The sequence below is a fragment of the Henckelia pumila genome, chromosome 4 (assembly GCF_033568475.1).
Source record: "Henckelia pumila isolate YLH828 chromosome 4, ASM3356847v2, whole genome shotgun sequence".
Lineage (NCBI taxonomy): Eukaryota > Viridiplantae > Streptophyta > Magnoliopsida > Lamiales > Gesneriaceae > Henckelia > Henckelia pumila.
The window spans coordinates 96,753,259-96,780,069 of NC_133123.1; the positions used below are offsets into that span (position 1 = coordinate 96,753,259).

The 26,811-nt window shown below is 37.1% G+C and overlaps 1 protein-coding gene across 1 annotated transcript; it reads left to right on the forward strand.

Annotated features, from left to right (window-relative positions):
* The first annotated feature begins 2,999 nt into the window (after positions 1-2,999).
* On the forward strand, positions 3,000-8,858 carry LOC140860255 (protein REDUCED WALL ACETYLATION 2-like). The gene is made up of 16 exons (XM_073263181.1): positions 3,000-3,189; positions 3,575-3,666; positions 4,591-4,731; positions 4,809-4,865; positions 4,964-5,036; positions 5,635-5,793; positions 6,562-6,711; positions 6,793-7,048; positions 7,135-7,253; positions 7,403-7,489; positions 7,596-7,684; positions 7,800-7,862; positions 7,985-8,041; positions 8,219-8,315; positions 8,414-8,572; positions 8,695-8,858. Exons 1-16 carry the CDS (start codon positions 3,157-3,159, stop codon positions 8,698-8,700), a joined length of 1,638 nt encoding a protein of 545 aa, XP_073119282.1. The 5' UTR covers positions 3,000-3,156; the 3' UTR covers positions 8,701-8,858.
* Positions 8,859-26,811: the final 17,953 nt, after the last annotated feature.

Consider the following 26,811-nt stretch of genomic DNA (forward strand, 5'->3'; position numbering starts at 1 on the left):
AGAAAAATTACAGCCACTGGTTGTAGAACAAAAGGTTGAGGATTCCAAAACCCAAGAAACAAGTGCTAATCTATCATCAGCTTTTGATGAATTGGATGAAGCAACAATTGATGGAAAAACTCATCAAGTCAACCCTCCGCCTCTGGGGTAAAAGAGGAAGAGATCAATCTTAGGCCCAACACTGACAAGGGTAAATCTAAGATTGATACTAATCCAGCTATTATTTCTCCATTCCAGGTTTATCAACAAAGGTGGGAGAAATTAAAGACAAGGAGTGAAATCAATCCGAACACTTGCAGGGTTGATGTTGCAGGAATATATCCAAGGGTTTGGCTAAAAAACAATTTCAATCCTAAGGATGTAAAGCTCTGGTATGAATTTGGGGCTTTGGCCTCAGTTTATACAACGTCGCCAAGCTTCCCGGAGATATCACAGTTACCAAAATGGATCCAGGAAGCAGTTCAAGAAACATAGGCAAATAATGATCATTTGTCCAGAGGAGATGTGCTAGAATTATATTTCTTCAGTGCCCAGAACCAACAGGGAAAGGATCACACGAACCCTTTCATTTCATCAAGCTAAGGAGACCTGATTTGACGAGCCATAAATTTATCAAGGATCCTAAAGCTGAAGAAATACCCTTGGTATCCACTTTTGGAGAAAATAAAATCTCAACCAGAAGGGCATGAGGTATTTGGGTCTGTCTCACCGAGATGGACAAAGTCAAATTTCCGTTCAAATTCTACCAAAATTCTGTGAATGGATCATTCCTGTTAAACACAATGACAGGAAAAACTACGGCTTTCGCAGAAGAACTCTTCGAAAAGAAGAGAAACTTTTTGTGGAACAACAAGCTGCCGGGGAGTAAAGAAACTCGTCGAAAATTTTGTAACATGGCTCACATAGGAAGATGGTCAGAGGTTATCTGCCCAGAATGTCCTGATCAGAAGGAGCCAGAGTTCGGAAAAACATTCAGACCCCGAACGGATCGAAAAGATTTTTCCGAGATAAGCAAAGGTGGACAGGGACCACCAAAGATGCGTTTTTTCAGGGGACCACTGCAAAAGCAGAAGATGCCCCGACAAGAATAAAGAAGACATGTGAGGAGTATAGAGCCAAAATAAAAAGGACGACATGTGACTCCTCCACCAACAAACGATGCCATCAATAATGGCATAACAGGACAAGGTGGATAACGGGTGATTCATCCACTAGCTAAAGATGCCATTAATAATGGCATAGAAGGACAAGACAAACAGCTGTAAGATTCCCTGAAGTTTCTCGGTGAAACGAGTGGAACCTCAGCTATAAATACAAGCGTTCAAGGAAGCTGAAGACATCGATCATTCCCTTCAGTTTTCTTACAAATAAATTGTTGTAAAATTTCTCTTTCTATTGTATAAATTTTCTTTTATGTATTTCAAGAACAAGGCTACTATGAGTAGCTAAACAAGTTGTCTTCTCCTCTTCAAAAGAGTTGATTTATGTAATAATATTATGTCTGAATAATTTTTTTAAAGTCTCTTGTTCTTTCATGCTCATATTTTATACTTAAATTCATATACCATACGCCTTAAGGTAGAAAACGAATTAAGGCTGTGCTGGGTGTCGTTGAAGGAGCTTGTGCAGAAACCATCTGTTGCGACTGCGTGGTTGGAGTGTGAGGAGAACTTCGTAAAACTCGGCAGATATGACCCGACGACACTATGGTCAAAGAGGTTTTTGAATTTAATTCATCTTACGGAAGCATGTTGGACCCTAATCCAGAGTATATCGGCTGAAAACCTTGCGTAACCGATAGTTCGGCTTAGCCTGAACTGGTTCGATAGGTAAAACAATGACACGTACAAAGGATTAAATGCTAAACACTTTATTAAGACAAATTTGGGGACCATTAGGGAGTTGAAACAAAGAAATTGGAGTGTAGGGAGTTAAGAGAAAAAAATGTTTGGGTTTGGGGATTTTAAAATAATTTGTCCTTTATTCAAATGATAAATTATTATATCTAATAAATAATAATGCTACAAATTAGAAATTATACATAATAAACGACACAATATATGAATTAAAAATAATAATTTTATTCCACTAAATATACTACCCTCTAATTATGCATACTCACGCAAAATTGGATAAAAGAAGACGAGTATCATTTCTTTTTAAAAGCCTTATGTAAATTTAAAACAAAATCCTTCTATTGAGTAGACATTATTATTTATTGAAAAAATTGCCTAATTGTCCAAAACGCAACTTGAAAAAATATTTCAAGCCAAATCTAAGATATAAGTTCAATTTGAATTTTATGAAAAATCCATACAAACTGCGCCATGATCACCCATAGTTAAAATATATTTTTGAAAAAAATTGATCGAGTTATATAGATATATTATATGTTTTTTGAAAATATATCATTATTGATGGTGATGTATCATAATAATAGTTTGCCTTTTTTATTATTATTTTTATGAGGTGAGAATGAATAATCTTCTTAATTCTATGATCACGGAATACCCGAATGTTTCCTCTTATTTTTATTATACTTATAACTGCTGTTAACTATAATTAGGATTGGGATATCGAACCAAAATACCGATTTTTTGGCATATCGTACCGAAATTTTTTCATTATATAGACATTTTTTTGGTTTATGAAATTTTTTTTCAGTATCTATATGATATGAGTATGGATTTTTTCTATACAAAAATTTTGTAATTTTGATATCGGTATCGGTATGAATTTTTTTCATACCAATATTTTTTATACGATATACCGAAAACCCACCCCTAACTATAATTGTAAGTTACTTGCTTTAAATAACACTAAGGACCATCCGTGCCGACAATATTTTATTTTTTCAAAACGCTATTAATTAAATAACTTTTTTGAAACAGAATTAATTATTTATTTTTGAAAAATAAAAAACATAAACACAATCAGCCAACTACCTAAATTATTTTAAATATATTTTATATTGCGAAAATCCCGAATCTCTTTTAAAGCTCAAGAAGTTGCTATGTCACGGTCACCCACCGCCAAAATTTCACCCATTTTTAATTCAGATCTGATTTTTTTTTTCACCTTCAATTTCAGCATTTTCCCCTGTAAAAGTGTGCATACGCAAACACATTCACGAATTCAGAGCTGTGAATTGCGAGAATGGTGATCTACGGGCCACTGTCGCCTGGTCAGGTCAGTCGGTTAATACTTGCTCAGCTCTGCTAACTTCTAGCTTATTGTTGTAGTATGAAATGTGATTGTATTTTTCGGAAGTTGTTCAATTTTTAGCTTTTTCTTGTAGTATGAAGCGTGATTAGTGGTGTTCTGCGAGTTTTTGCTTCGATTGCATTGTGGATTCTAGAAGATGAGTTTGGATGTATCTGTTACTGTTAGTGATCGTTTAGAATTTTTCTGTCGCTAACTGTGGGTTTTTGTAGAATCTGTCAAATTGTAAGTTTATGTGTAGTGTTGATCCTTTCATTAATATAAAAACAATGTCATGTGCGGTTGATGTCTTATCTAATTAGCTTATTGTTCTGATCGATATCTTTATATTATTTTAAATTTCGATTTGCAGGTGTCATTTTTCCTTGGAATAGTACCGGTATTTGCTGCTTGGATATACTCGGAATATTTGGAGCACAGGAAACATTCATCATTTCCTAAACTGTAAGCCCATAGACCACAGTTGAGACATGCTGAGCTCCACTACTTGAGAAACGCCTGAAATATTATTTAAGATGTGGTGGTTTTCTCTAGTGATTTTTGGTTGTTAACTAATATGCTTTAGTTGAGTCATACGAACACAAGAATCTTGTTCAGGGAATCTTTGGCTTTAAGACTTTACTTTGTTTGGGATATTTTTTTGCTTATTAGTAATAATGCATCAATAACCCAAAACAGTCAAGTGGTTCGGCTAGAAGATTATGCGGATGACCACTCCTTAAGGCTAGAACTGTAACTATTCGCTCTGATTGCACTTGGTGTAAACTTGTTGATTCTCTGATCCTGCTCTAACTTATATTTTAAATCAAAGAATAAGAGATGAAAAGAGAAATCAACACAAACAATTATTTTGTTGTGCCAGACCTACATTACTGCCAAATGTCTGATGGCTATAACATTATTTAGTTTTTTTTTTCGAATTTGTTTGAACACAATCATTGCCCCTCTATGAATGTTGCAAAATGGCACATGGATATTCATTAATCTCAATGAAATTTGTTTAATAATTTATCAGAATAATGATAATGTTATCACTGATTTGACAGAATCACTATATGATCAAATTTCATTATATTATCGTAACATGCGAACCGACAAATCCCTTCGTCTTCCGTTGTATGGAATCGTTGACGAACTTTTTACCGTAAAGTAACAATTCACCGAATCTAATTACCTATGATGCTGTCTAGTTGCTTCAAATGATATGGATTAATAGCAAAGGATGATGTCATATAGTCCTAAACCTTAGTTGACTATTCTTTTATGGCTTCTTAAATCACAACATGGCATTGTTGAGAATAGGGATACATCGAAACTGTATATTTTCTGCCATTTTGAGTTTTCTTCTCTGAATGTTGTGCTCTTCAGTGGCAGGAATTCTGATATCAATTTGTTCGAGTTGACTGGTGCTGTTAAAGAAGATGACATGGCTGTTCTTTTGGAAGGAGGTGGCCTACAGTCAGCCTCTTCAGGACTTCGAAATTCATCCATAACATCCAATGTCATCAGGTTTGTAGAGAAATGAGGTCAAATAAAGTCAAACTTGCGTTGTAGCATAATGTCGTTTGGACTCACTGTGTTATCAGGTTTCTTACATTGGATGAGTCATTCTTGCTGGAAAACCGGTTGACTTTGAGAGCCATGTACTGCAATTTCCAGTTTTTCATCTGTCATTTTGATTTAGGATGCATATTCTTTTGCTTTCTTTTGTTAATACCTTCTTTTGGCTTGTTTCATGCAGGTCAGAGTTTGGCGCCCTTTTGATCCACTTTTATATCTGTGATCGCACAAATCTTTTTGGCGAATCAATAAAGGTGGTTAGATTATTTATGTTGGTACCGAGAGTTTAAAGAAAGATGTTGTGCAAATGGATTCAACTTGAAGTTATTTTTATATGTCAAATGTAAGAATGAAAACTGTCAAACCGAAAGAAAAAACATGCTATAGTATGCCCTTTAACAGCATGGGATCTGCATATAGCTGAAAACATCTGTGCCTATGCTTTCATGTGCACAGACATCAACACACACTCTGCTGTTGTGCTTTACTAGATGACAGGACAGGGAAGGAAATGTTTTTGTTGGATAATGGAATTACTTATTTTGTGTTTGGATTATTGAAATAGAATTAAAGAGTTTGGTGTCTCATATATTGGATGGTATAAATCGAATAACTGTAGATACTTTTTATTCCATTTGTACCCTCGTATGTCGAATACTTGTGAAGAAAACAAAAGAGGAAATGCTTGAAATATTTACATGGAGAATACATGAATGACTCATTTTGATTTTGTTTGCAATACCATTAACATACTGAAGTGGGTGCTTGATGTTTTACCTGCTGATTTGTGATTGGTTTACTTGATATAGTGTATGTATCTCTTGATAAACTTTTTGTTACATGTCCTGACAGAATTATAACCGGGATCTTTTCTTGTTCCTGTACTTCCTTCTCATCATAGTTTCGGCAATCACTTCTTTCAAGATACATAATGACAAATCACCATTCTCTGGGAAGACAATAATGTATCTGAACAGGCATCAGACTGAAGAGTGGAAAGGTTGGATGCAGGTGTATTTCTAATCTCTTATTTTCACTAATTATAATTTAAACGTCGTGTTAAACTTTTAGGGTTTAGTATGGATAATATCTGTTTTCCTTTCTTTTTTTCCCCATTTATGAAAGTGGATTTGTATCATTATTGTTTCAATTCTAGTAATTTTTCATCACCTTTACGTTTCTTGTCAAGTAACAATGGATCTGCAGAATCGTTGAAGAATTACAACATGTCATTCCAGTATGTATAGTTGGTTCCTGCTTGCTAATGGACTGTTACAGGTTGGAGACGAACTATGGATAGTAAATTACATTAAGCAAGGTGTCGTGTGAACATCAAGGGGATGCAGGGGATAGCTTGACCAATTAATTAGATGGAGAAGAGACTGGAATTAAGGGATTATGTATCTAAAATGATCCAAGCATATTCATATTTCATGTTTTCATCGTAAAATTGGTACGGGATTGGGTAATTTCCTACCTGGTAGAAAACTGGAGGATAAGAAATTTATTGTTTAACCTTAACCCTTGCTGAAGGCCTAATTGCCTGTTCTGAGCTCCTAACTGATGTGGCTGGTAAGAACTAAAATGATGACCTGATGCAGGCCCATCCATAGTTGTTGTGACACACTTAAGTCACTGTCTGACAAAAGTAAACGTTCCTCATTCCACAGCTGTGTTGAGCCCCCCCTGACTATATTTTGTACTTGACTGGCAATTCAGTAACATGCTCATGGTTGAGGAAACAAAAACAATCTCATCAATCTTCTCCTTTATTTTCAGGTCTTGTTTCTCATGTATCACTACTTCGCTGCGACAGAATTCTACAATGCCATAAGAGTTTTCATTGCTGCCTATGTATGGATGACTGGATTTGGAAACTTCTCTTATTATTACATTCGCAAAGATTTTAGCCTTGCCAGGTTTATTCAGGTACACTTGTTTTTATATTTCAAGAATATTCGTATGTTGTTTCTCTGGTTCTGCTCCTAAAGGATTTACCTTGATTGTCAGATGATGTGGCGGCTTAATTTCTTGGTGTTATTTTGCTGCATTGTGCTTAATAATGACTACATACTATACTACATATGCCCCATGCATACTCTTTTCACTCTCATGGTGTATGGAGCCCTTGGTATCTTCAGCAAATATAACGAGCAGGGCTCCATCATAGCTGCAAAAATAGTTGCCTGCTTCTTGGTGGTTATTCTGATATGGGAAGTGCCTGGCGTATTTGATCTGGTCTGGAGTCCATTCACTTTTATGCTTGGTTAGTGCTTGTTAAACTTTATGTTCACCCTTGTCAAATGTAAAGTTATGTCTCAACTTCCAAGTGTGAGTTTGGATCTGTCTCAGGGTACACTGATCCAGCTGCAAAAGTGAAACTCCCTCTCCTGCATGAATGGCATTTCCGTTCAGGCCTTGATAGATACATTTGGATCATTGGGATGATATATGCATACTACCATCCAACAGTAAATATTTCTGCGTAATCATATGTGTCATTCAACTATATTTTGATTTTATGTTGGTTTATTGGGTGGCCACCATTGTCTTTTCTGATCATTACAAATTTCTGTTTTTGTTGATTGTGCTCCTTTAAACCAATGAAATTGTTATTCAGGTTGAGAGATGGATGGAAAAGCTGGAGGAAGCTGAAACAAAGCGCAGGATTTTGATCAAATCAATTGTTGTCATAATTTCCTTGACAGTAAGCTTGTATCATTCACTTCAGTTTTAATGTATGACTTTCCTATCCTCTATCTTCTTTTTAAAAGACATATTCCTATCCAATGTAAATAAATTTGTGATTTCAGATCGGGTATCTGTGGGTGGAATTTATATACAAGCTTCCAAAGATCACTTACAACAAATATCATCCTTATACATCGTGGATTCCAATAACGTATCATCATTTCCCAGACTTTATTATACAAACTAAGTAGTGATGTAATTTTGCCAGTGGTCTGGTGAATTTCATTTTGACCAGAGTGTTTCTTCATGTACTGTCTTCTTCCCAGTGTATACATATGCCTACGAAATGTCACCCTGCATTTACGCTGCTACTCACTGACACTTTTTGCGTAAGTATCCTTATACTGGCTGTGAAGTATCATGTATTCCAGAATTTAGAATTCATTAAAGTACATTACAATTCTGGTTCAGTGTGATCACCTGACCAGACATTATTCTTCTTGTCAATTAGTTGGCTTGGGAAAGTCACTTTAGAGACTTACATCTCACAGATCCACATATGGTTGAGGTAAGTAGATTCCCATCTTAGGGCTGTTTCTTGAAATGAAATCCCACATGTTGGAAAACATTTGGATTAACTGATATTTATCCTCCAACATTTAGATATTAGGTGGAACAGATATGATGTATCAATTCTCTGTAATAATATCAGTTGAAATTGAATCCAACTTCTGGTTGAACGCAGGTCCGGAGTGCCTGATGGTCAGCCAAAGAAGTTACTTTCTTTGATCCCAAACTACCCAATGTTAAACTTCATGCTCACCACTGCCATATACCTTGCGGTGCTGTATTTTTCATTTCTCTTGATTGTTTCCATCCTAAATTAAAGTTTCCTCGATGCTGAGATATTTTGTGTTTCAATTTATTTTTAAACTTGCAGGTATCGTATAGGCTTTTTGAACTAACAAACACGTTGAAATCAACATTTATTCCATCCAAGGACAATAAACGTCTTGGGCAGAACTTAGCTGCAGGCATGGTGATAGCAAGCTTTTTATACGTATTGGCACTTGTATTATTGAAAGTTCCTCAAATGATGGTTAGTGTATCATTCGAACTCTTGAGCTACAATACTTTTTCTGCATGTGCCACTGTAAGAGTCTGCTTGGCTAAAATTATCTTTAAAAATGTTGTAAGTTAGTGAAAATGCTGTGGTTGCAGGTTTGAATCTTTGTAAAGGTATATAAAGAATATAAGTGTATCAAAGGAACCTCATCAGATAATCGACCTCAGGTAAGTTCCAAATGTACAAGTGTGGTTTGTATAGATTTGACAATTTTGATTGTATTTCAGAAATTAGAAAATATGAAATTTAAATTCATTATTCATTACTCCAATCAGTCTAGAGAATTTCAGATTGGGTCGAAGACCCCAAAACATCCAGACTCTTACACGTATGGTTCTTTCGAACCAGTCGCTTGTATTAACCAAGCTAAGATTTTTTTATCTCCTCTGGTAGCATTGTATGCGACCACCTGGATCATTGCAATCATCCAGTGATAACAGTAATCCTCGATTCGTCAGAAAATGCGTACGAACTCATACACGAATCATTCTATGTCAAGGAAAGACGGAAACAACAGATGTATATGAGAACATTAACTAGTCCTTGCACCTAGCTAGGTGTCTGACACGTGAATGCACATTTATACTAGAAGGTAGACAAAAGACCCAAGTTAATGTATCATAATTGTTAAAGGCATTATCGAAACGGTTTCGAGAAGTCGGACTTTGACATCAACAATATAACATAAATAGGAATCACTCCTAGTTTGGACTGTGTAGGAGAAGAGGAGGTTGCAAACACTCCCTAAATAATGTATAAATAAGTAGTGTATGGATTTATGATTTGATATATTATTTCATTTAATTGTTAACCATAAAATACAATCGAAAGTTATGAATTCGAAATCCTTCTACCCATACGCAACTCTAGATAATACAAGAATACGTCCAGAAGAAGATAAAGAGTGCCGGAAATGAAGCGCCCTGAGTTAGATGTTGGGTGAATCAAGTGATGCGAATTGCAAAAAGACGTGGAACAAGATTAAAAAAAAAAAAAAAGTCTAGCATAGATAGAAGGTTCGAGATAATTATACCAAGCAAGCAGTAGCCTGTTGCACCCCAAATTTCCCACCGATGATGACATAAATGTGCGTGTTTAGCACGATTCACAAATGTTAAACGAGGCACAGGGAACACATAATTTCTAGAGTTTAGACACAAACGGAATAATACCAACTGATATTTATGTCGTTTTTTGAAGCTACAAAACTATTATAAAAACGAATCTGTTCGTGTTGAATTGTGTCTTTAATCTATGTTCTTGACAAAAAAATAAAATAAAATAATGGATTTAAAATGAATTCATTACAGGCCCAACGCTTGCAGTATTAGAATTATTGCTCAAATGGATTCATTAGAGGCCCAACGCTTGCAGTATTAAAATTATTGCTCAAAGAAGGTAATGTCTCCTCTTACCGCAATCTCTACTACCCGAAATAGGGATGGCAATGGGTAGAGTTCGAGTAAGATTTTATACTTTTTGTATCCATCCCCATTTATTATATTTATCCCATCTCGTTGATTATTCAACTTTCAACTTCATCCACATACCCATCGGAGGATGGATACCCGTACTTTACCCAAATATATATCATATTACCACATATAATTGTATTTTTTTTCAAATTTGATTGTTTAGATAAAATTATGCTTATTCACCAAATTTTTATAAGAACAATAAGAAAAATGATGAAAGGTAAAAAAATTAGCAAACTAAATATAATATAAGAAATAAAAAAATATTATATATAATTTATCCCCCACCATTATTCTATAAAATAATATTATACTAATAATTTTTTATGTTCAATCTAACTACCACCACCTAACAAAAATAAATTATAATTAAGATTTCTTTAATAGAATAGGATAGGATATCGGATATCGGAGTTTGGATGAAATTGCCATCCCCGAAAGCCACATCCTCCAACTGTTTCGCAAAATTTCCTGATAAAAATTATATGTTTGTTATTAATTTGCTAATCTGAATATGATAATATTATTATGCCAATCTAATTAAGATATTTAAAATATATATATAAATCCATTAGCATAATCATAAACATGCGATGCCTGTGTTTAAACAACAAAATATATGCAGCATCTCTCTATTATTATTAAAGTTCTTTACTACAATTTTTTTTTTAAAATATTCCATTTATATCATTCCACTTTCACCATTTACACTATATTTAACTTAAATTTTGTTTCAAATTATCCTTAACTTTTGGTTTTTATTATACCGATATACTATCCCACAATCTGTACCATTTTTTTAATTTTTTAAATGTTTACTGTAGTAACCCGAATTTCTCTTTACAATGCTTATATGGTTAAACTTGGTTAAGAGATTTTAATATGATTAAATGGAAAAGTCAAAGTTGACTTGAGTAGTTTGGAAGGTCCGAACATGAACCATTGGGAGATCGGAAGATCCGAAATGGTCGGGCCAAGCGAAAGAGTTCAGAAGCAAGATCGGAACTTTCGAACTAGAGATCAGAACATCCGAAGGTTAGGCCATGCACACTAGTGATGTGTCGCCAGCGTTTTGACACGTTCACATGCATGATATCGGAACGTCCGAAGAGAGAGATCGAAGCTTCCGAACAGGGCAGTTCGACACATGGAAGACATACGAGTTCGGAGCTTCCGAACTAGGGATCGGAGCTTTCGAACCCTTTCCTATAAATAGGCCGAGAAATCTCACAATTAGTGGGGCGATAGCAAGGTGCTATGGGACTTGCAGTGGAGCTGTGCTTGGATAAGGGTCTTCGACATCAGCGCATTGACGACAGTCGCAGGTATAGTTCGAGATCCCTATTAATATTAGAGAGTATCTAATATCTTAGTTAAGACTTTTAGATCAGTATTAACGATGAATGATTTTCTTGACTTGTAGTGATGGAGTGTAGATGTCTGTACATCTAGGACAGTTGTTGAGATACGTAAAGTACTGACTGAGATATCCAGCAAGTATGCATGCTTATGTGTTGCATATTATGTTACATGATATATGTTTTATTGCTTTGTTATATTATGCTGTGTGTGCATATATCATGTTGAACTTGTTTCTCCTTCGGGATAAGCCTTTCCAGTAGGGTCTCTCACAATGGCGGAGCCAGAATTCTTAAACTACCCCGGCTAAAATTTTGAACTCTAGAATTGTTCAGCCTTTTGAATCGAACCACCTGGGCTAATATCAAATTAACAAAAAATTTCCCAAAATTAATATATAAAAAATTTTAAAATTTTTTCGAGCCATCCGAGCTTAAGCCCGGGTGCCACATACGTGGCTCCGCCACTGGTCGCTCAGCCCTTGTTTTGGACGGTTAGACGCTGAAAGTCATAGTGGCCGACGGGTCGTGTGAACTCTAGTGTTCATGGACATTGTAGATCCACGTCCATTTTGGAGTGAGGGAGTTATCCAATGGTTTGAATCCCCGATGATACTACTCACACCTTGGCGTCAGTCTGAGCAGGATTGATCTGTATACCCAGTTACCCAATCATTCATTTTGCATGCATCATATCAGTATGTTTACTCGTGTTTTACATTCTAAGCGTAGTTCTCTCACGTCCATGTTATTGTGTTTCTTAGACACCCTAGTCGGAGGTGTAGTTGCAGGTCATTTACCATTGGAACTGAGTTTAGTTGGTGATCAAGGCTGGACTGCAGAGTTAGCTGCTAGGTTGCTGTTAATTTATTAAAGTGGATATTTTGATTGAGTTGTATTATTCTTTCGCTTTTGGTTTTACTTATCGGTTGTATTATGTTGGTTTAGCAATTTGGTTTATTTTTCGCAGTATCTTTGATTATTGTATTGCATGCTTTTTAAGACTCTGGTTAGTAGATGATCTGGGTAGGGTCACTACATTTATGGTATCAGAGCATGCAATAAGGTTCTTTGAGACATAGTTCTGGTATTTTTGGGTTAACTTGGGTTATCCTAGCAGAGTGATGGTTGGAAACGACGACAACGATAGCAGCAAAGGGCGTTGGGGCGACAGGGCGCATTGTAGTAGCCCGACTACTAATTTAACTAATCCATTTCCTAAAACATGATTAAGGAGTTATTAAATTAGTTTAAGAAGTGAAAAATCGGATTCAGGACGTTCAAAAATGGTCCGGAGAAGTTCCAAGTATTCAGGAGTTCGGACGATCCTAATTGTGCAAGGCGAAGGGATCGGACCATCCGAACGCTTCGGAAGCAAGATTGGGAGTTCGGAGGCTCCGAAGAGATCGAACGATCTGATCGCATTCAGATAAGGGGTATGGGTTTGATTTGAAAAATCGGAGGAGATCGAATAATCCGAAGGTGGGGATCAGACGATCCAAACTCTGTCGGTAGCCAGCTATTGGATAATAGGACACGTGTTTGGAGGGGGTTTCTTGGGGGAGATCAGATGATCCGATCTCGGAGATCGGACCATCCGATCTATGCCTATAAATAGAGGTGCCGACAGCCTCATTTCTTGCTCAATTCCATTTCCTCTCTCTCGTTTCTAGGTGCTTTTAGTGGGTTTTAGGCATTTCTATGCGTCGTTTCAAAGATTTGGAAACGACGGAATGCTGCTGGAGTTGTAGCGGAGTTGTGCCCAAGTTTCGAGGCTATCGTCATCAGTGGGCTACCTACGGATGCAGGTATACTAATAGACTCAGATTATTCTAAGTGAGCATCTATTATTCTAGTTAAGGCATTTAGAGAATAAATATTGATACAATGATTGTCTGCTTATAGGCTTGGAATAGAGGACTTGTATCGCTAGGTTGCTTACTTTGAGGTACAGACGTACTATCCGAAATGTGAGACTCGATTCTCAAAACTCGGCTCAAAGACTAATTAAAGAAATCTGGAATAAAAAATAATAAAATTAATCCAACACATTTGGCGACGCAAGATCTTACATTTGGCGACGCAAAATCACGTCGCGAAATGAATAATTTTTTTTAAAACTACTAGCGCTTCTACGCTAGATTTCTAGGGCTTCTGCGCTAGAAACTAACGCAGAATGCGCTACTCACTAGCGCAAACGCGCTAGTGAGGGATTTGCAAGGGGCGCGCATATGCACCCCTCCCAAGCGCATATGCGCTAGGGATTCTTCAAATAAAATCCAAAACTCTGCCATTTTGCGCTTCTGCGGGGAAAATAGGCGCATCTGCGGCCTCTCATTTCACAAATCTCTGTAAAATCACGCATATGCTAAAAAATCAAACGCATCTAGATGTGATGGTATTTTTCTATGTTTGATTGATTTAATTTGTGATGATTAGGTGTATTTTTATTGGTTAAATTAATGTTATAGTTCCTAATCATTGTATGTGATTTGATATAGGAAAAGAGAAGAAATTGAGCTAAAGATGGAAGGAAAGAGCCAGATAAGAGAATAATTTCAAAGCATCAATGATCAGAAAATCATATTTAATTTTAGAGAAATCCAAATTCGATCTCCACCGTTCAGAATGAAGTTCAAGATGTTTTAAAGCATCTGTCCAAATTTCAGCTCAATCCGACGGCTAGATCTCCGGATATGAATTTTTCAAAATCACTGTTCGCTGAAAAAAAGTCGTGCTCGATCCTGTCAACTCACAAGATCGAGCGCGCCTATTGAAAAATCGGGACAGTAAGTTGGCATATTTTGTCGCGCTCGATCCGTCCAGTTCGCACGATCGAGCGCGCGAGTCGTGCAGAGAAAAAAAATAGAATTTTGAGATTTTAAAACTATTATTTTGCGAGCTTTATTTCGTGGGCTTTCAAAGCCATATAAAAAGATGTCTTTGGACGAGAAAGAGGGGGAACGCAGGGATTAGACGGCTACATACAGAGAATTCATCTGGCGGCTAAGTTTTATCTTTCTTATTCTTAGATTTTAATTCTTCTAGTTTTTATTCTTGGTTGAGGAAGACGAACTCTTGATTTTATTTACTTTGTGAGATTTTGATTTTCAATGTTTGATTTTTATCGAGTATCAAGAGTTGTTATGATTTATTTCATGCTTGTGTGTTTGATTATTAGATTGATCACCTGATAATTCTTTCGTACAATCTACCGCTAAATTAGAATTCAAATCCGTAATTTTTTGAATCATCTAATTTGTGAAGCAACTACGTTTAATATTTTCTGCTGTTGAATTTGTTAAATCGTAGGAACAACAATTGACTAGGCTAAATACATCCGCTGGTGTATGTGTTGTCTAGGTTCATCAGTTTCACTCATATGAATGCTACCTTAGATTTAAATCTAGATCGCTGGTATTTGAGTTGATTTATTGGTAAGAGTTAATCTAGAACGCTGGTGTCTAATTAACTAAGATTAAGGTGGAACATGAATTAGATTTTCAATGGTGAATATTCAATAAGAATTAATTATTTTTTAGAGAATCGATGATCGAGTGAATGATTTCAAGGGTGTAGTCGACCGATACCAATGCTTGTTTTTAATTGATTTCTCTAGTTTAATTTAATCTTGCATGTTAATTGATTTAAATTCCAAATCCCCTTTTGTTTATTTCCAGAATTTTTAAGAACACAAATAAATTTCACTTTCCTCGAAGGAACGATCCCTACTCTCGCTACTACATGTTTATTTAGTTAATCTGAGTTGGGTTAATTTGGGCGCGATACGAATAAGCGTTACCAAATTTTGGCGCCGTTGCCGGGGAAGGCGTTTAATATATTTTTTTTTTGTTTTTATTTTATTCTTCATTTTCTAATCTGTTTTTTTTTTTTTGCAAGAATTCTCTTGGTGTGATACTTCGAGCTGTCAAATCGACAAGTATTAGCAAGTTTCATCCAACAAAACGGAGAGTCATTCTACGTAGCATGGAAGAGATTCAATGATTTAACAACCATCTTCCGGTATCATGATTTTTCTAACTATTCTCTCCTTACATATTTTCTTAATGGTTTGGATGCAATGACAAGAAGATGGGTAATTGATGGAGCTGTCACAACCGGTATTTCAATATTTTGCCGAGATGATGATAACATGATACTCCTGTTGGATGATATGGCCGAGTTTGACTATTACCAGTATTCGCACTCTCAATACCCAGATTTTACAGACCAACCATTCGAGCTTCAAAAGGAGGAGGGAAGTTGTTCGCAGTTGATCTTACATCCGCTGGAGGATATCATGAGCAAGCTTGTGGCATCGACTGTGGAAATTGTAGAAGATCTAAAAAATTCTAGATGTCACCTTGTGGAGAAATTTGAGAATATCAAGAGATCAATCTGCCATGAACACAAAGAACAGGAAGTGAAGCAAGATACTCAAGCAGTGACAACCCAATTTGGTTTAATGATGATGACTCAGAGAACCAGGATTGAGAGTGCGAATCAATTCCTACTGAAGATTTAGAGGTGTTTGAGTCTTCTCTTCTTATTGAACCTCAGTCGAAAGATGTTCTGGAAGAAATATCGTATGATGAAAATATGTTACCACTCAAGTTTGAGGATGACGGAGTTCAAGAGTCTATCGATATGAGCTCATCGATATTATTATCATACACACATCCCCAAGATCCTTCCTTTCCATTAGTACCAATTTCAAAAGATGTTAGCTTCCGAGAGCCCACCGAGACGTTCTCTTCCCATGTTTATCAGCTACTTTGGAGTGTTGTTGAGGTGACGAGCTTAAACTGTATACATCTAGCCAAGCTTGAGGGCACATGGAACAAAGACCCATTTGGGGTGTCATATGACACTTATTTTTGGCGTCAGCCGATCTTTGAGGAGTGCTTCTGAGGGTCAAACTGAAGACTGGAAATCAATCGCTGCTTGGGAGACAACCCAAGGGGAGTATTTACTTTCATTTTCAGTTTTTATTTTTATTTTTTATTTTGCATTTTGACTTACATTGGGGACAATGTAAGATTTTAAGTATGGGGGAGAGGACGTAGCCAGTCATTGAGAGAATTTAGCCGTTTTTATGAGAAAAAAAATGTAGAGCTCATAGATTGTGATGAATTTGACTCTTGAAAATCACTAGCCCATGATGATATCTAATTGATGACATGCAAGCTTTTGAAAATAGATGATTTGCTAACTTTGGAACACTTTGGTATCCAATGCAAAATTAGACTTTGATATGGTTCTTGAATATTCTTTAGCACACATGAGTCATGACTTGTGAATTGTATATGTGACGCCTAAAATCCAAATTACTAAATCTCATGCATTAAATTTAATGAATATTAGGATTTATTATTTTTAGGTTTAACTGATTTAAATTCTTTATGCGAATTATGTGTTAATAAAATATTTTATTATTTATTCAAATGATTTTATTGTACTAACTATTTAATTAATGTTTTTAATTGTTTAAGTTTATCTGTCTAAATGATTTTATTGTGCAATTTAAATTGTGTTAATATTTTAAAGGTTTAGGTTTTGCTTATTAAAATGATTTTTGATTTATAATGGTTTAGTTTATTCTTTTAAATGATTTTATCTGTTTAGCTTATTTGGTTAAATATTTTCGAGTGTCCAATTTATTTATTTTAAATAGCCTTTGTTTAGAGGTTACTTATTTTTAAATTATTTTAAATTTCTAGCTTATTTATTTAAATCCTTTTTAATTGTCCAAATCATTTTAAAGATTTTTTTATTATTTTCGCTTGTGCATTTATTTGAATTTTATTTAAAAGTTAGTCTATTTTGTTATAAATTATTTTAAATCACTCTGCCTGATATTTAAATATTTTACTCGTTTTTGTGACATCAAAATATTTAAAATGTTTAAATTCTTGGATTTTTAAGCTTGTATTTTAATTAGTGCAATTTAAATTTCCTAAATCCTAGTTCCTAAGTTTAGGTAGTATTTTTAGAGGTGTGTAGTATTTTTCTTTTTATTTAATAGACCCTCATACACTCCATTTAAATTATATAACCCTAGTCCCCAATTTATACTCTAAAAATACACAAACTCATGCCTCAAACACACACACACACACACACAAACTCGCGACTCCCCTCTTCTCCATAGAAAGAAATCCACCGGCTTCACCTTTAAGCTCGCCGCCGCCTCCATCTCCTTCCACTCCGGCGAAGCATCCTCATGGCTAGCTGAGCAAGCTGTTTCTGTTTCCTTTTGAGCTCGGATTCCAGCTTGTTCCAGCAAGCTCTCAATCAGTCGTGACCCACTCTTGCTTCTGCTTCTTTCGATTTTCCTAAGCAAGGCAAGAATATGGTTCCATCTTTGCACTTTTTAGATTAGACATTGTGTGGCTTACCTTTATTTTAAAATTTTTTGATGTTTATATGCGTATATATGTTGGTGCCCTGATCGATTTCCCTTTCCCCTTCTAGCCGAGATTTTTATGCTTTTGAGAACTTTTGTTATTCGATGTATTATGGTGTATGATGGAATTTTAAAATGAAAATTGTAGTAACCCAACCCGAATCCACTACCTAATCAGAGTTATAGCAAAAGCGCACACAATAAAAGCTTAAAGCGTAAAGTGCGGATAATTAAAATACAACAAATCCAATCGGCAGAATACAACCGACGACATCACAAGCGTATAAGTACTGTTATACAACCAAATCGAAGGTTCAGGGTAAATAAATCCCTACCCTCTACAACCTCGCACTCTCCAAAGCTCAATCCTGCTGAGAGCCGCCTGGACCGTCCAGCCTCAAATCTGCCCCGCCATAATGTACACAACGAATACCTAAACTTAGGGGCGTGAGCTAGAACGCTCAATACGAAGCAATGATATAAATACAAATTTGCGCACACAGATGATTTAAAACTCAAGTGAAAACACTTGCTCATGGCGCCGAGAATATACAGTACCGGCTAGAGAACTACTCCGTGGGGTACTCGTATACTCCATATCAGGGCTGAGCCAACCCCATCCTGACCCGAATCCAAAATAGGATACAAGTCCCATATGGAAACTGTCATACCTGACTCGAGTCCAATATGAGATCACTGTTCCCTATGGAGACTGTCAATGACTCACATCTCTCCGGATGCAGTCACACGTAAAATCATGTATGTGCTAAGACGATAAAACATGCTAAAATATGATAAAGCATATAGCACATACTCATGCAACATACATGCAAATATCATGCCGGCTATCTCGGTCAGTACTTACGTACCTCTAACACTGCTGGTCAAACCTAGCTCCACTGACCTAGACTTCAAGCCTACAAGTCCAGTCTACTGCTACTACAATGCAAATATCCATGCATCAACAATTAAGCTCTAAAAGCCTTAACTAAGTTAAAGCATACTCCTAAATATTTTTAGGATGCCAAAGCTATACCTGCGTCCGTCGATAGCCCTTTGCTGTCGATAGCCTCAAAACTAGGCCATAGCTCCGCGACGACGTCTAGATCACTAAGCCACTTCCGGATTCCCCGTAGGACGCCTAGATCTCCCTAGATCTGAGTTAGAAGGCTTAGAAATAGAGAGAGAAGAGAGGAAATGTGCGAGTCACAAATGAACCTCGGCTCCTCTATTTATAGACGAAGTTCGGGCCGTCCGAACTCGGCTTCGGGCCCTCCGAACTGGTTCGGATCCTCCGATCATAAATTCGGATCGTCTGAACACGATCGGACCATCCGATCCTTACTTCGGATCCTCCGAAGTCCCATCAGTGATGTCATCCATGACGTCACCTTGCTGACGTAGTTGATGATGTAAGCCCTAACCCTGTTCGGGTCCTCCGATTCCACCGACGGAGCCTCTGATCCTCTTTGGATCCTTCGAACACTAGTTCGGAGCGTCCGAACTCCTCGGGCCTCCGATCCTGACTTCGATCACGTTCGGGTCCTTCGAACACCAGTTCGGAGCGTCCGAACCTCCCGAGCCATGCTCACCATGTTCGAGTATCCTGGATCTATTTCTGGAGTCCGTTAGTTCAACAGGACATCCCTAATCATGTATTAAGAACATGATCATGTGATTAATTACTCATTAATCACTAATTCGAGATGCGGGTTACTACACAAATGCTTGGATTGCCATGCCAAATTCGATGTTTCAGATTTTACATGCCTTAGTTTTTCTTTAAAAACTTTGACAGTTTACTCTTGGCATGGTTTAGAGTTTGAAGTGCATTAATTGTTTTTGTTTGGATGGTGATTGAGGAGCTACCATGGGTGATATGTAGTTCACATGGTATCTTCTAGATTGGATTGTAGTTGACTTGATAGATGGGGTGAGGATCATTCGATCTTGAGGAGGAAATGGGGATCGATTTTGGGGTATTGTGGGGGCTGCCATACTTGGGTATAGTTGAGCTGGTTTGTGTTGAGTTTTGAAGGGACTTTGGGTGAGCTTAGATGTTGGTTTTGAAGTTAGGATAGCGGCTCGAGAGTTGAAGGACAAATAGATATGTTTTGGAGGGGTTATGGAGGATTCAACTTGGGCAGAATTTTATGGGCTTAGCTGCTGTCCGGAAATCGTTTTCTTAAACAGGGGTTAAACACGGGTTTTGATTAAAGGCTCGGGTCTGGAATTAGACTAAGATGTTAGGAATCTGTCGGTTCAAGCAGAAATTAATTCGGTTATGTTTTGGTTGAGTTTTAGACATTTGAATATAGAGGTGCAGATTTTTGCTTTGAAACAGGGCTGTCCGGAAATGTATAAATATGGCAGGGTTAAAAGTAGAATTTGATTATGGGATCGGGTCTGGAATGTTTTTGGGATGTTAGGATTATGTCGGCGAAAGAGGGAATCAATTCGGATAAATTTGGGTCGAGTTCTAGATTTTTAATTGCTTAGGTGCAGAATTTTCGAAGCAAAATAGGGCTGCTGCCCGGAATTGTGTTTTTTGTAAAATGATCGCTTAGGAAATAAATTCCGAGGATGATTTCCCTATCTAGTTCTAAGTGTCATGGAATCGTGGTTTCAAGCAGAACCCTTTTTGGTTAAGAAACGAGCAAGTTATTAATTTTAAGGGCAAACCGCTCAAGTTTGTCGTAAGTGCAATTAATGGGTTAAATTCTCCATCCTTTGGTTTAGTTCCTAAATCACCATCCCGATCATCCATGTGTGAGTCATAAATGATTATTGATTAACATTTACATGTACGTCATATTTACATATGCATGCTAAGTCTCAAATTCAATAAAGGAAAGAAATATTTTTGAACGAAGTGAGATGGTTGTGACTACATATTCATGTGTTCGTGTGGGGCTGAAAGACGTTTTGGCCTCCCTTACCAATTCATTATGGGTTTCCTTACCTTAGCATGTTTTCGTGTGGGCCCGGAGCTATTCTGGTCTCCCTTACCAATAGGGCAAGTACGGGTTGGGTTTCATCTCGACCTCCTTGCGGCAGTGTGCACTATAGCGATGATCATGATCGCAATCACAGAGTCACAATCAAGGATCTAAGTTCACAGTTACAGTTACGGATTCAGATACAGTTTATGCAGTTTCATTGATTATGTTGATGATAAGTGTATTTTATACACTTAATTTATATATGCTTTTAATTTTTAATTGCTTGCTTCGAGCAGATTTATGTGGATATTTTGTTGTTTTTGTGTTTGTAGGAAATTATGGAATTTATGTGGAAAAGAGGAAGAATGAGAAAAATGAGATTTGAGAGAAAAGAATTAAAAGAATAAAAGGGAAGAAGAAAAAGAAAAAGAAAATAACGATCAGACAAAAGAAGAGAAGGAATAGTGTTGGGCCTTTCTTATTTGGGCCAGGGTTCAGCGCTTGTTGTTAGTGCTCCAAGATGTGCTAATGCGCTACTGCTATGTTTCTGAGAGAATTGAGATTTCGAGATCAAGGCGCGCCCGCGCCTTCACTTGAGCGCCCGCCCTGTCGCTGTGTTTTGGGAATTTTATTAAATCGGGAAATTTTTATGGGCTTGATTTTGTGGGCTTTTGTGCACACTATAAAAGGATTTTTGTCAGACTTGAGAAAGGAGGGAGCCGCCACAATACACATACATAATATCAAGGTTTGATCGTGTGAAGATTTTTGGAGCTTAACTGAAGAACAAAGACGGAGTTTGATCGACCGGACACGGTGTCGACGACGGATTTGTTTCTTTTATCTTTATTTATTTAATTTTGAATATGTTTGGATTTATGTTTTATTTTATTCAGAATTTTATTATGAACTAAATTTGTAGAGTCTAGAGGTCTGATGGAACCTGGTGTAGACACTGTCATGAATTCTTGATTTTATTGAATTGAATTTCTTCTAGATTAATTGTTTTTTCTAGAATTGATTGTTTTTTCAATTATCTGATCAATAATTGATTTGTTATATTTATTTGAAATCATTGCTCGGGAGAGGGGATTTTGAATAGAACATTAGAAAATACAATGTTAATTATTTATACAGCTCGGGAGAGTGTATGATTTTAACAAAGCTTTTAAAAAGAACATTGTTTTGTGATAGATCACTGCGATAAATTCTTAATAGGGATATTGGAATTGAATTGTAGTTGATAAACATTATTTGTTGCTCGGGAGAGGGAAATAATAAACGTAAGTGTTCTTGGTTATTAATTGATTGGAATTCATGAAGATTAATTATTTAGGATTGACTGTTGTTGAAACAAGGTGAAATCTATACCTCTATACCATTATTCTCTGATTGATTATTTCTAAAAGTTGTGTGCGTGCTATCAAAATTTCACTGATTATTTATTTTTATTGCAAAATTCTTGATTATTGATTTTCTAGATAAAGTTTAGACTATTTTAATTACAAGTACTGAAGATTTTCATTTTACTTTCTGTGGGATCGATATCTGAATTATTCACTATATTAAAACTTGACACTCGTACGCTTGCGAGGAATTTTCACAAGAAGTTTTTGGCGCCGTTGCCGGGGAGTAAATTTTGATTATTTTTTAGTCTTGTTACCAATTAGTCTAGATTTTAATTTAGAGTTTTCTATTTTATTTTTTTGTTACTAATTAATTGCTTCTTATTTTTAATTGCAGTCTATGCGACGATCTCAAAGTGCTAATTTTCTACTGTTTGATCCGGAGATCGAGCACACTGCACGTGCTTTAAGATGAGCTAGAAGAGAAGAAATTGAAAGAATGGCTGAACAAGAAGCAAATCAAGCTCCCCTAGTGCCAATTAGAGATCACTTCAGACCGACGATCCAGGCTCACTATTCTGGAATCGCTCGAAGAACTATCAATGCAAACAATTTTGAGCTGAAGCCTGCATTGATCAACATGGTTCAACAGAACAAATTTAATGGGAGCGCCACTGCCGATCCTTATCTACACCTACGCACCTTTTTGGAGATAACCGATACGGTAAAAATTAATGGTGTGTCTGAGGATATTATACGCTTACGCTTGTTTTCGTTTTCTCTCAGGGATCAAGCCAGAAGTTGGTTGCAATCACTGCCGCTTGGAAGCATCACTACTTGGGAGGGGATGTCAGAAAAATTTCTTGCAAAATATTTTCCTCCTGCCAAAACCACCCAACTGAAGATCGAGATCAGCACCTTCCGGCAGATGGACACTGAACAGTTATACGAGGCGTGGGAAAGGTATAAAGAATTATTAAGACATTGTCCTAACCACAATTTTGCAGATTGGGAACAGATCGAGTGGTTTTACAACGGACTGAATGCGCCTACAAGGATGAATGTCGATTCTGCTGCTGGAGGTACTATATTTGCGAAGGATCATGTTCAGGCTTATGATATGTTGGAGGAGATGACGGTCAATAGTTTCCAATGGCCATCTGAGCGTATAGGAGGAAAGAAGCCGGCTGGAGTGTATGCAGTGGATCCTCTCACGTCCATCACTGCTCAATTATCTGCACTGACTACACAGGTAGCTTCTTTGAATAAAATTAATGTTGCAGATTCCATTGGAGTTGAAGGATCACATAACCAAGAGGAAGTTAATTATATCCATCCTAATGGCTACCGAGGTTATGGAGCGTACAGAGGTAATCCTATTCCCAATACTTTTCACCCTAATTTGCGGAATAATGAAAATTTTTCATATGCTAACAATACTAATAAGGGTGATGGTAAGTTGTCTTTGGAGGATGTGGTTAGTACCTTTGTGCAGGAATCAGGTAAGAGGATGGCAAGAACTGAGTCTCGCCTTGATAGCTTGGAGACGCACATGGCCAACATGGGTGCTGTGGTGCAATCCATGGAAACCAGCATAGGGCAGTTGGCGAACGCACTGAAGGACAACAACCGCGGCCAATTCCCTAGCAATACTGAGGTAAATCCCAAGGAGCAGTGCAATTCCATAGAAGTGCGGAATGCCAAAGACATTGGAGTCTAAATTCCTACTGTTGCGGATAAGAAACTTGAGGAAAAAGTTGAGGAGAAAGAGAAGGAGCTTGAATCTGAGCCAAAACCGATGTACAAGCCTTCACTTCCATACCCGCAAAGGTTCAAGAAGAAAGCATTGGACGAGCAATTTTCCAAGTTCTTGGAGATTTTTAAGAAGATTCACATCAACATTTTCCTTTGCTGAAGCTTTGGAGCAAATGCCGAATTATGCGAAGTTCATCAAGGAGGTGATGTCCAAGAAGAGGAGGCTGCTAGAGAACGAGGTAGTGAATTTAACGGAAGAGTGCAGTGCGGTGCTCCAAAAGAAGATGCCACAAAAGCTTAAGGATCCAGGGAGTTTTACTATTCCTTGCACTATTGGCTCTTCTTATTTTAATAATGCACTTTGCGATTTAGGAGCTAGCATTAATCTCATGCCTTTGTCTGTTTTCAGGAGCTTAGGACTTGGTGAGGTGAAGCCCACCATGATCGCGTTGCAGTTGGCTGATCGATCTATCACATATCCGCTTGGAATCATTGAAGATGTTTTGGTAAAAGTAGATAAATTTATTTTTCCAGCGGATTTTGTTGTGTTAGATATGGAGGAGGATGCAAACATGCCCCTGATATTGGGGAGACCTTTCTTGGCCACTGCCGATGCCAAGATAGAGGTGAAGAGAGGTGCATTGTCGATGGGTGTGGACGGTGAGAGTGTAATTTTTAATATATTCATGAAGTCATCTAACACCCCTATTGAAAAATTATGCTTGATAGAGCCGGTTATAAAGTTGGAAGGTAGTTCAAAAGCCGACATTGCGGTTGATTTATCGAACGAGAGAGAGCCAAAACCACCAAAGAAGGCCACGAAAAAAGCAAAATTTAAAAGGCGGTTCGTGGAATTTATTTGGCGAGTGAAAGAGAAGAAGAAGATCTAACACCGGTGAAAGTCGGGCTGACGACTTTAAACCAAGCGCTACTTGGGAGGCAACCCAAGCATTTTTTTTTCTTTTATTTTATTTGCATTTAATTTTCAGTTTAATTTATTTTTTTATTTAGACTTTTTTAAGTATTTTTTATTTTCAATTTTTGAGCTTAATTTTTCTTAATTTTCAAAAATTTGTAGGCTCCAGAAATCTCAAATTCGAGCTAGTGGCGCGCCCGCTCCATTTATCGAAGCGCCCGCGCCTTACCTGGATGAAATTGGAGTTGTTTTGCGACTTAAAGGCGCGCCCGCGCCACTCCATTCGAGCGCCCGCGCCTCCCCTTCGTTGCACTGATACACAAACAGCGCATGACACCTGCCTAACTTGCGCCAACAAGATCACCAAGCGCGATAGCTCTTCCACCAGCGCAATCGCGCCCCTACAGGTTTCATCAGCGCTGCATCCTAGCGCTAACGAACTCTCCAACTGCGCTCCATACAGCGCTATCGCGCCATCACCATTAGCACAAGTCTAAGCGCTATCGCGCTCCCCTCTATAGCGCATCCTGTTGCGCTATCGCGCCTCCTTCAGGCACCATCCAGCCTCGCGCAACATCTCATGCAATCGCGCTTCTACCAGCTGCTGCAACCATGCACTCCAAGAAAGATATACCATGCGCAAAAGTGCAGCTTTACATGCCCTCCCAAATCGCAATCGCGCGCTCCATTAGCAAGACCATGCGCCAACTAGCTCTCCAATAGCGCAGCCTCATGATGCTTGATTGTGTCTCTAGCTGCTACAAATTGTGCCCTCCACCGTGTCCAACAATCACCAACAACGTTTCTCCTCCTGTTAACCAGTTGCTACACAAGCGCTGATGAATAGCTCTATCTCGCGCAACAAGCTTCTCGAACAGTCCTTGAATCAAGCTTAACCGTGGACCTGTCCTACTTTTAGGTTCCATTGAATGATCATGTTGTGATTATTCTACATTCTTCGTTGATGGCCGGCTTTTGATGGTGCTATACATGTTACAAATTAAGTTCATTCTATGGAGATCATGATGATTACATCGAGTACTGATGCTTGGTGTCGAAGGTACGCGTGCCGTGTCCCTTGTTCTTTTTCTTGTTTGTTTTTAATCATTAGGGAAAATGATTATATTAATTTTGGGAGGGTAAATCAATGTTTGATTTAGTTATTTGGTTGATAGTTGAGTAGTTGAATTTTATTGTGTGCTTTATAGATAAAATTTTAATTGTTGTTTTTGTTTAGTTGAGTTGAATTGAGTTAAGAAAGAAATGGATGCATGGCTGATAAAAAAAATTTCTGCTATAACTGAAATCCATGATTGTCTGCCTATCTGACAAATATTTTTGAAAAAATGGAACCAATTGGATGAACAATTTCCTATATACTCTGTGATTAATACTTTAATCTGATTTTTGAGACATACAGACATAGATATGATTGAGGCATTGTTTAAAATTTTTGGGCCTAATTTTCATTGATATAATATTATCTTTAGATGCCTATTTGAGCCTACACTTGTATAAGTACATTGAGGTACGACAAATCTGAAATTTGTTGAAAATCATCTTTAACTACTGATGATTATATTTTCTGCACTGATTGATATTTTTATGAATTAATTGTGGATTGAGACTTGTCTAGAACTAGTTCGAACACTCTTCGAGGCGAAATACGGGCAAAACTGAGATTAGGAATGATTTAGGCAATTTTTCTGAATTCGTTTGAGCCTTTCAAGCTACCTAATTATTTATGTTATCCCTAGTACCTTATTTGAGCTTTATTGAAAATCGAATGGCATGCGTGTAAACGTGTGATTAAACCCCCATTCGTCATTATTTCAAGGTCCTACATTGACTACCTGAATAGCCTATACACTATTTCCTACCTTTAAGGGAGTAATTTGAATGCTAAAATGTTTTATGCTCCTAGTTTTATTTGTGAGAAAAAGGATTGGTGTGGTGGATGAATTGAAAAGATGAAAAGAGGTAGTAGAAAAAAAAGTTGAAAAATGTGGTTGAA

Excerpts from the sequence above, each read along its gene's own strand:
- LOC140860255 (XM_073263181.1), top strand. The coding sequence starts at position 3,157 with ATGGTGATCTACGGGCCACTGTCGCCTGGTCAG. Across the intron at positions 7,863-7,984 it reads TACTCACTGACACTTTTTGC|TTGGCTTGGGAAAGTCACTT; the intron begins GTAAGTATCCTT and ends CTTGTCAATTAG. Across the intron at positions 8,316-8,413 it reads CCACTGCCATATACCTTGCG|GTATCGTATAGGCTTTTTGA; the intron begins GTGCTGTATTTT and ends TTAAACTTGCAG.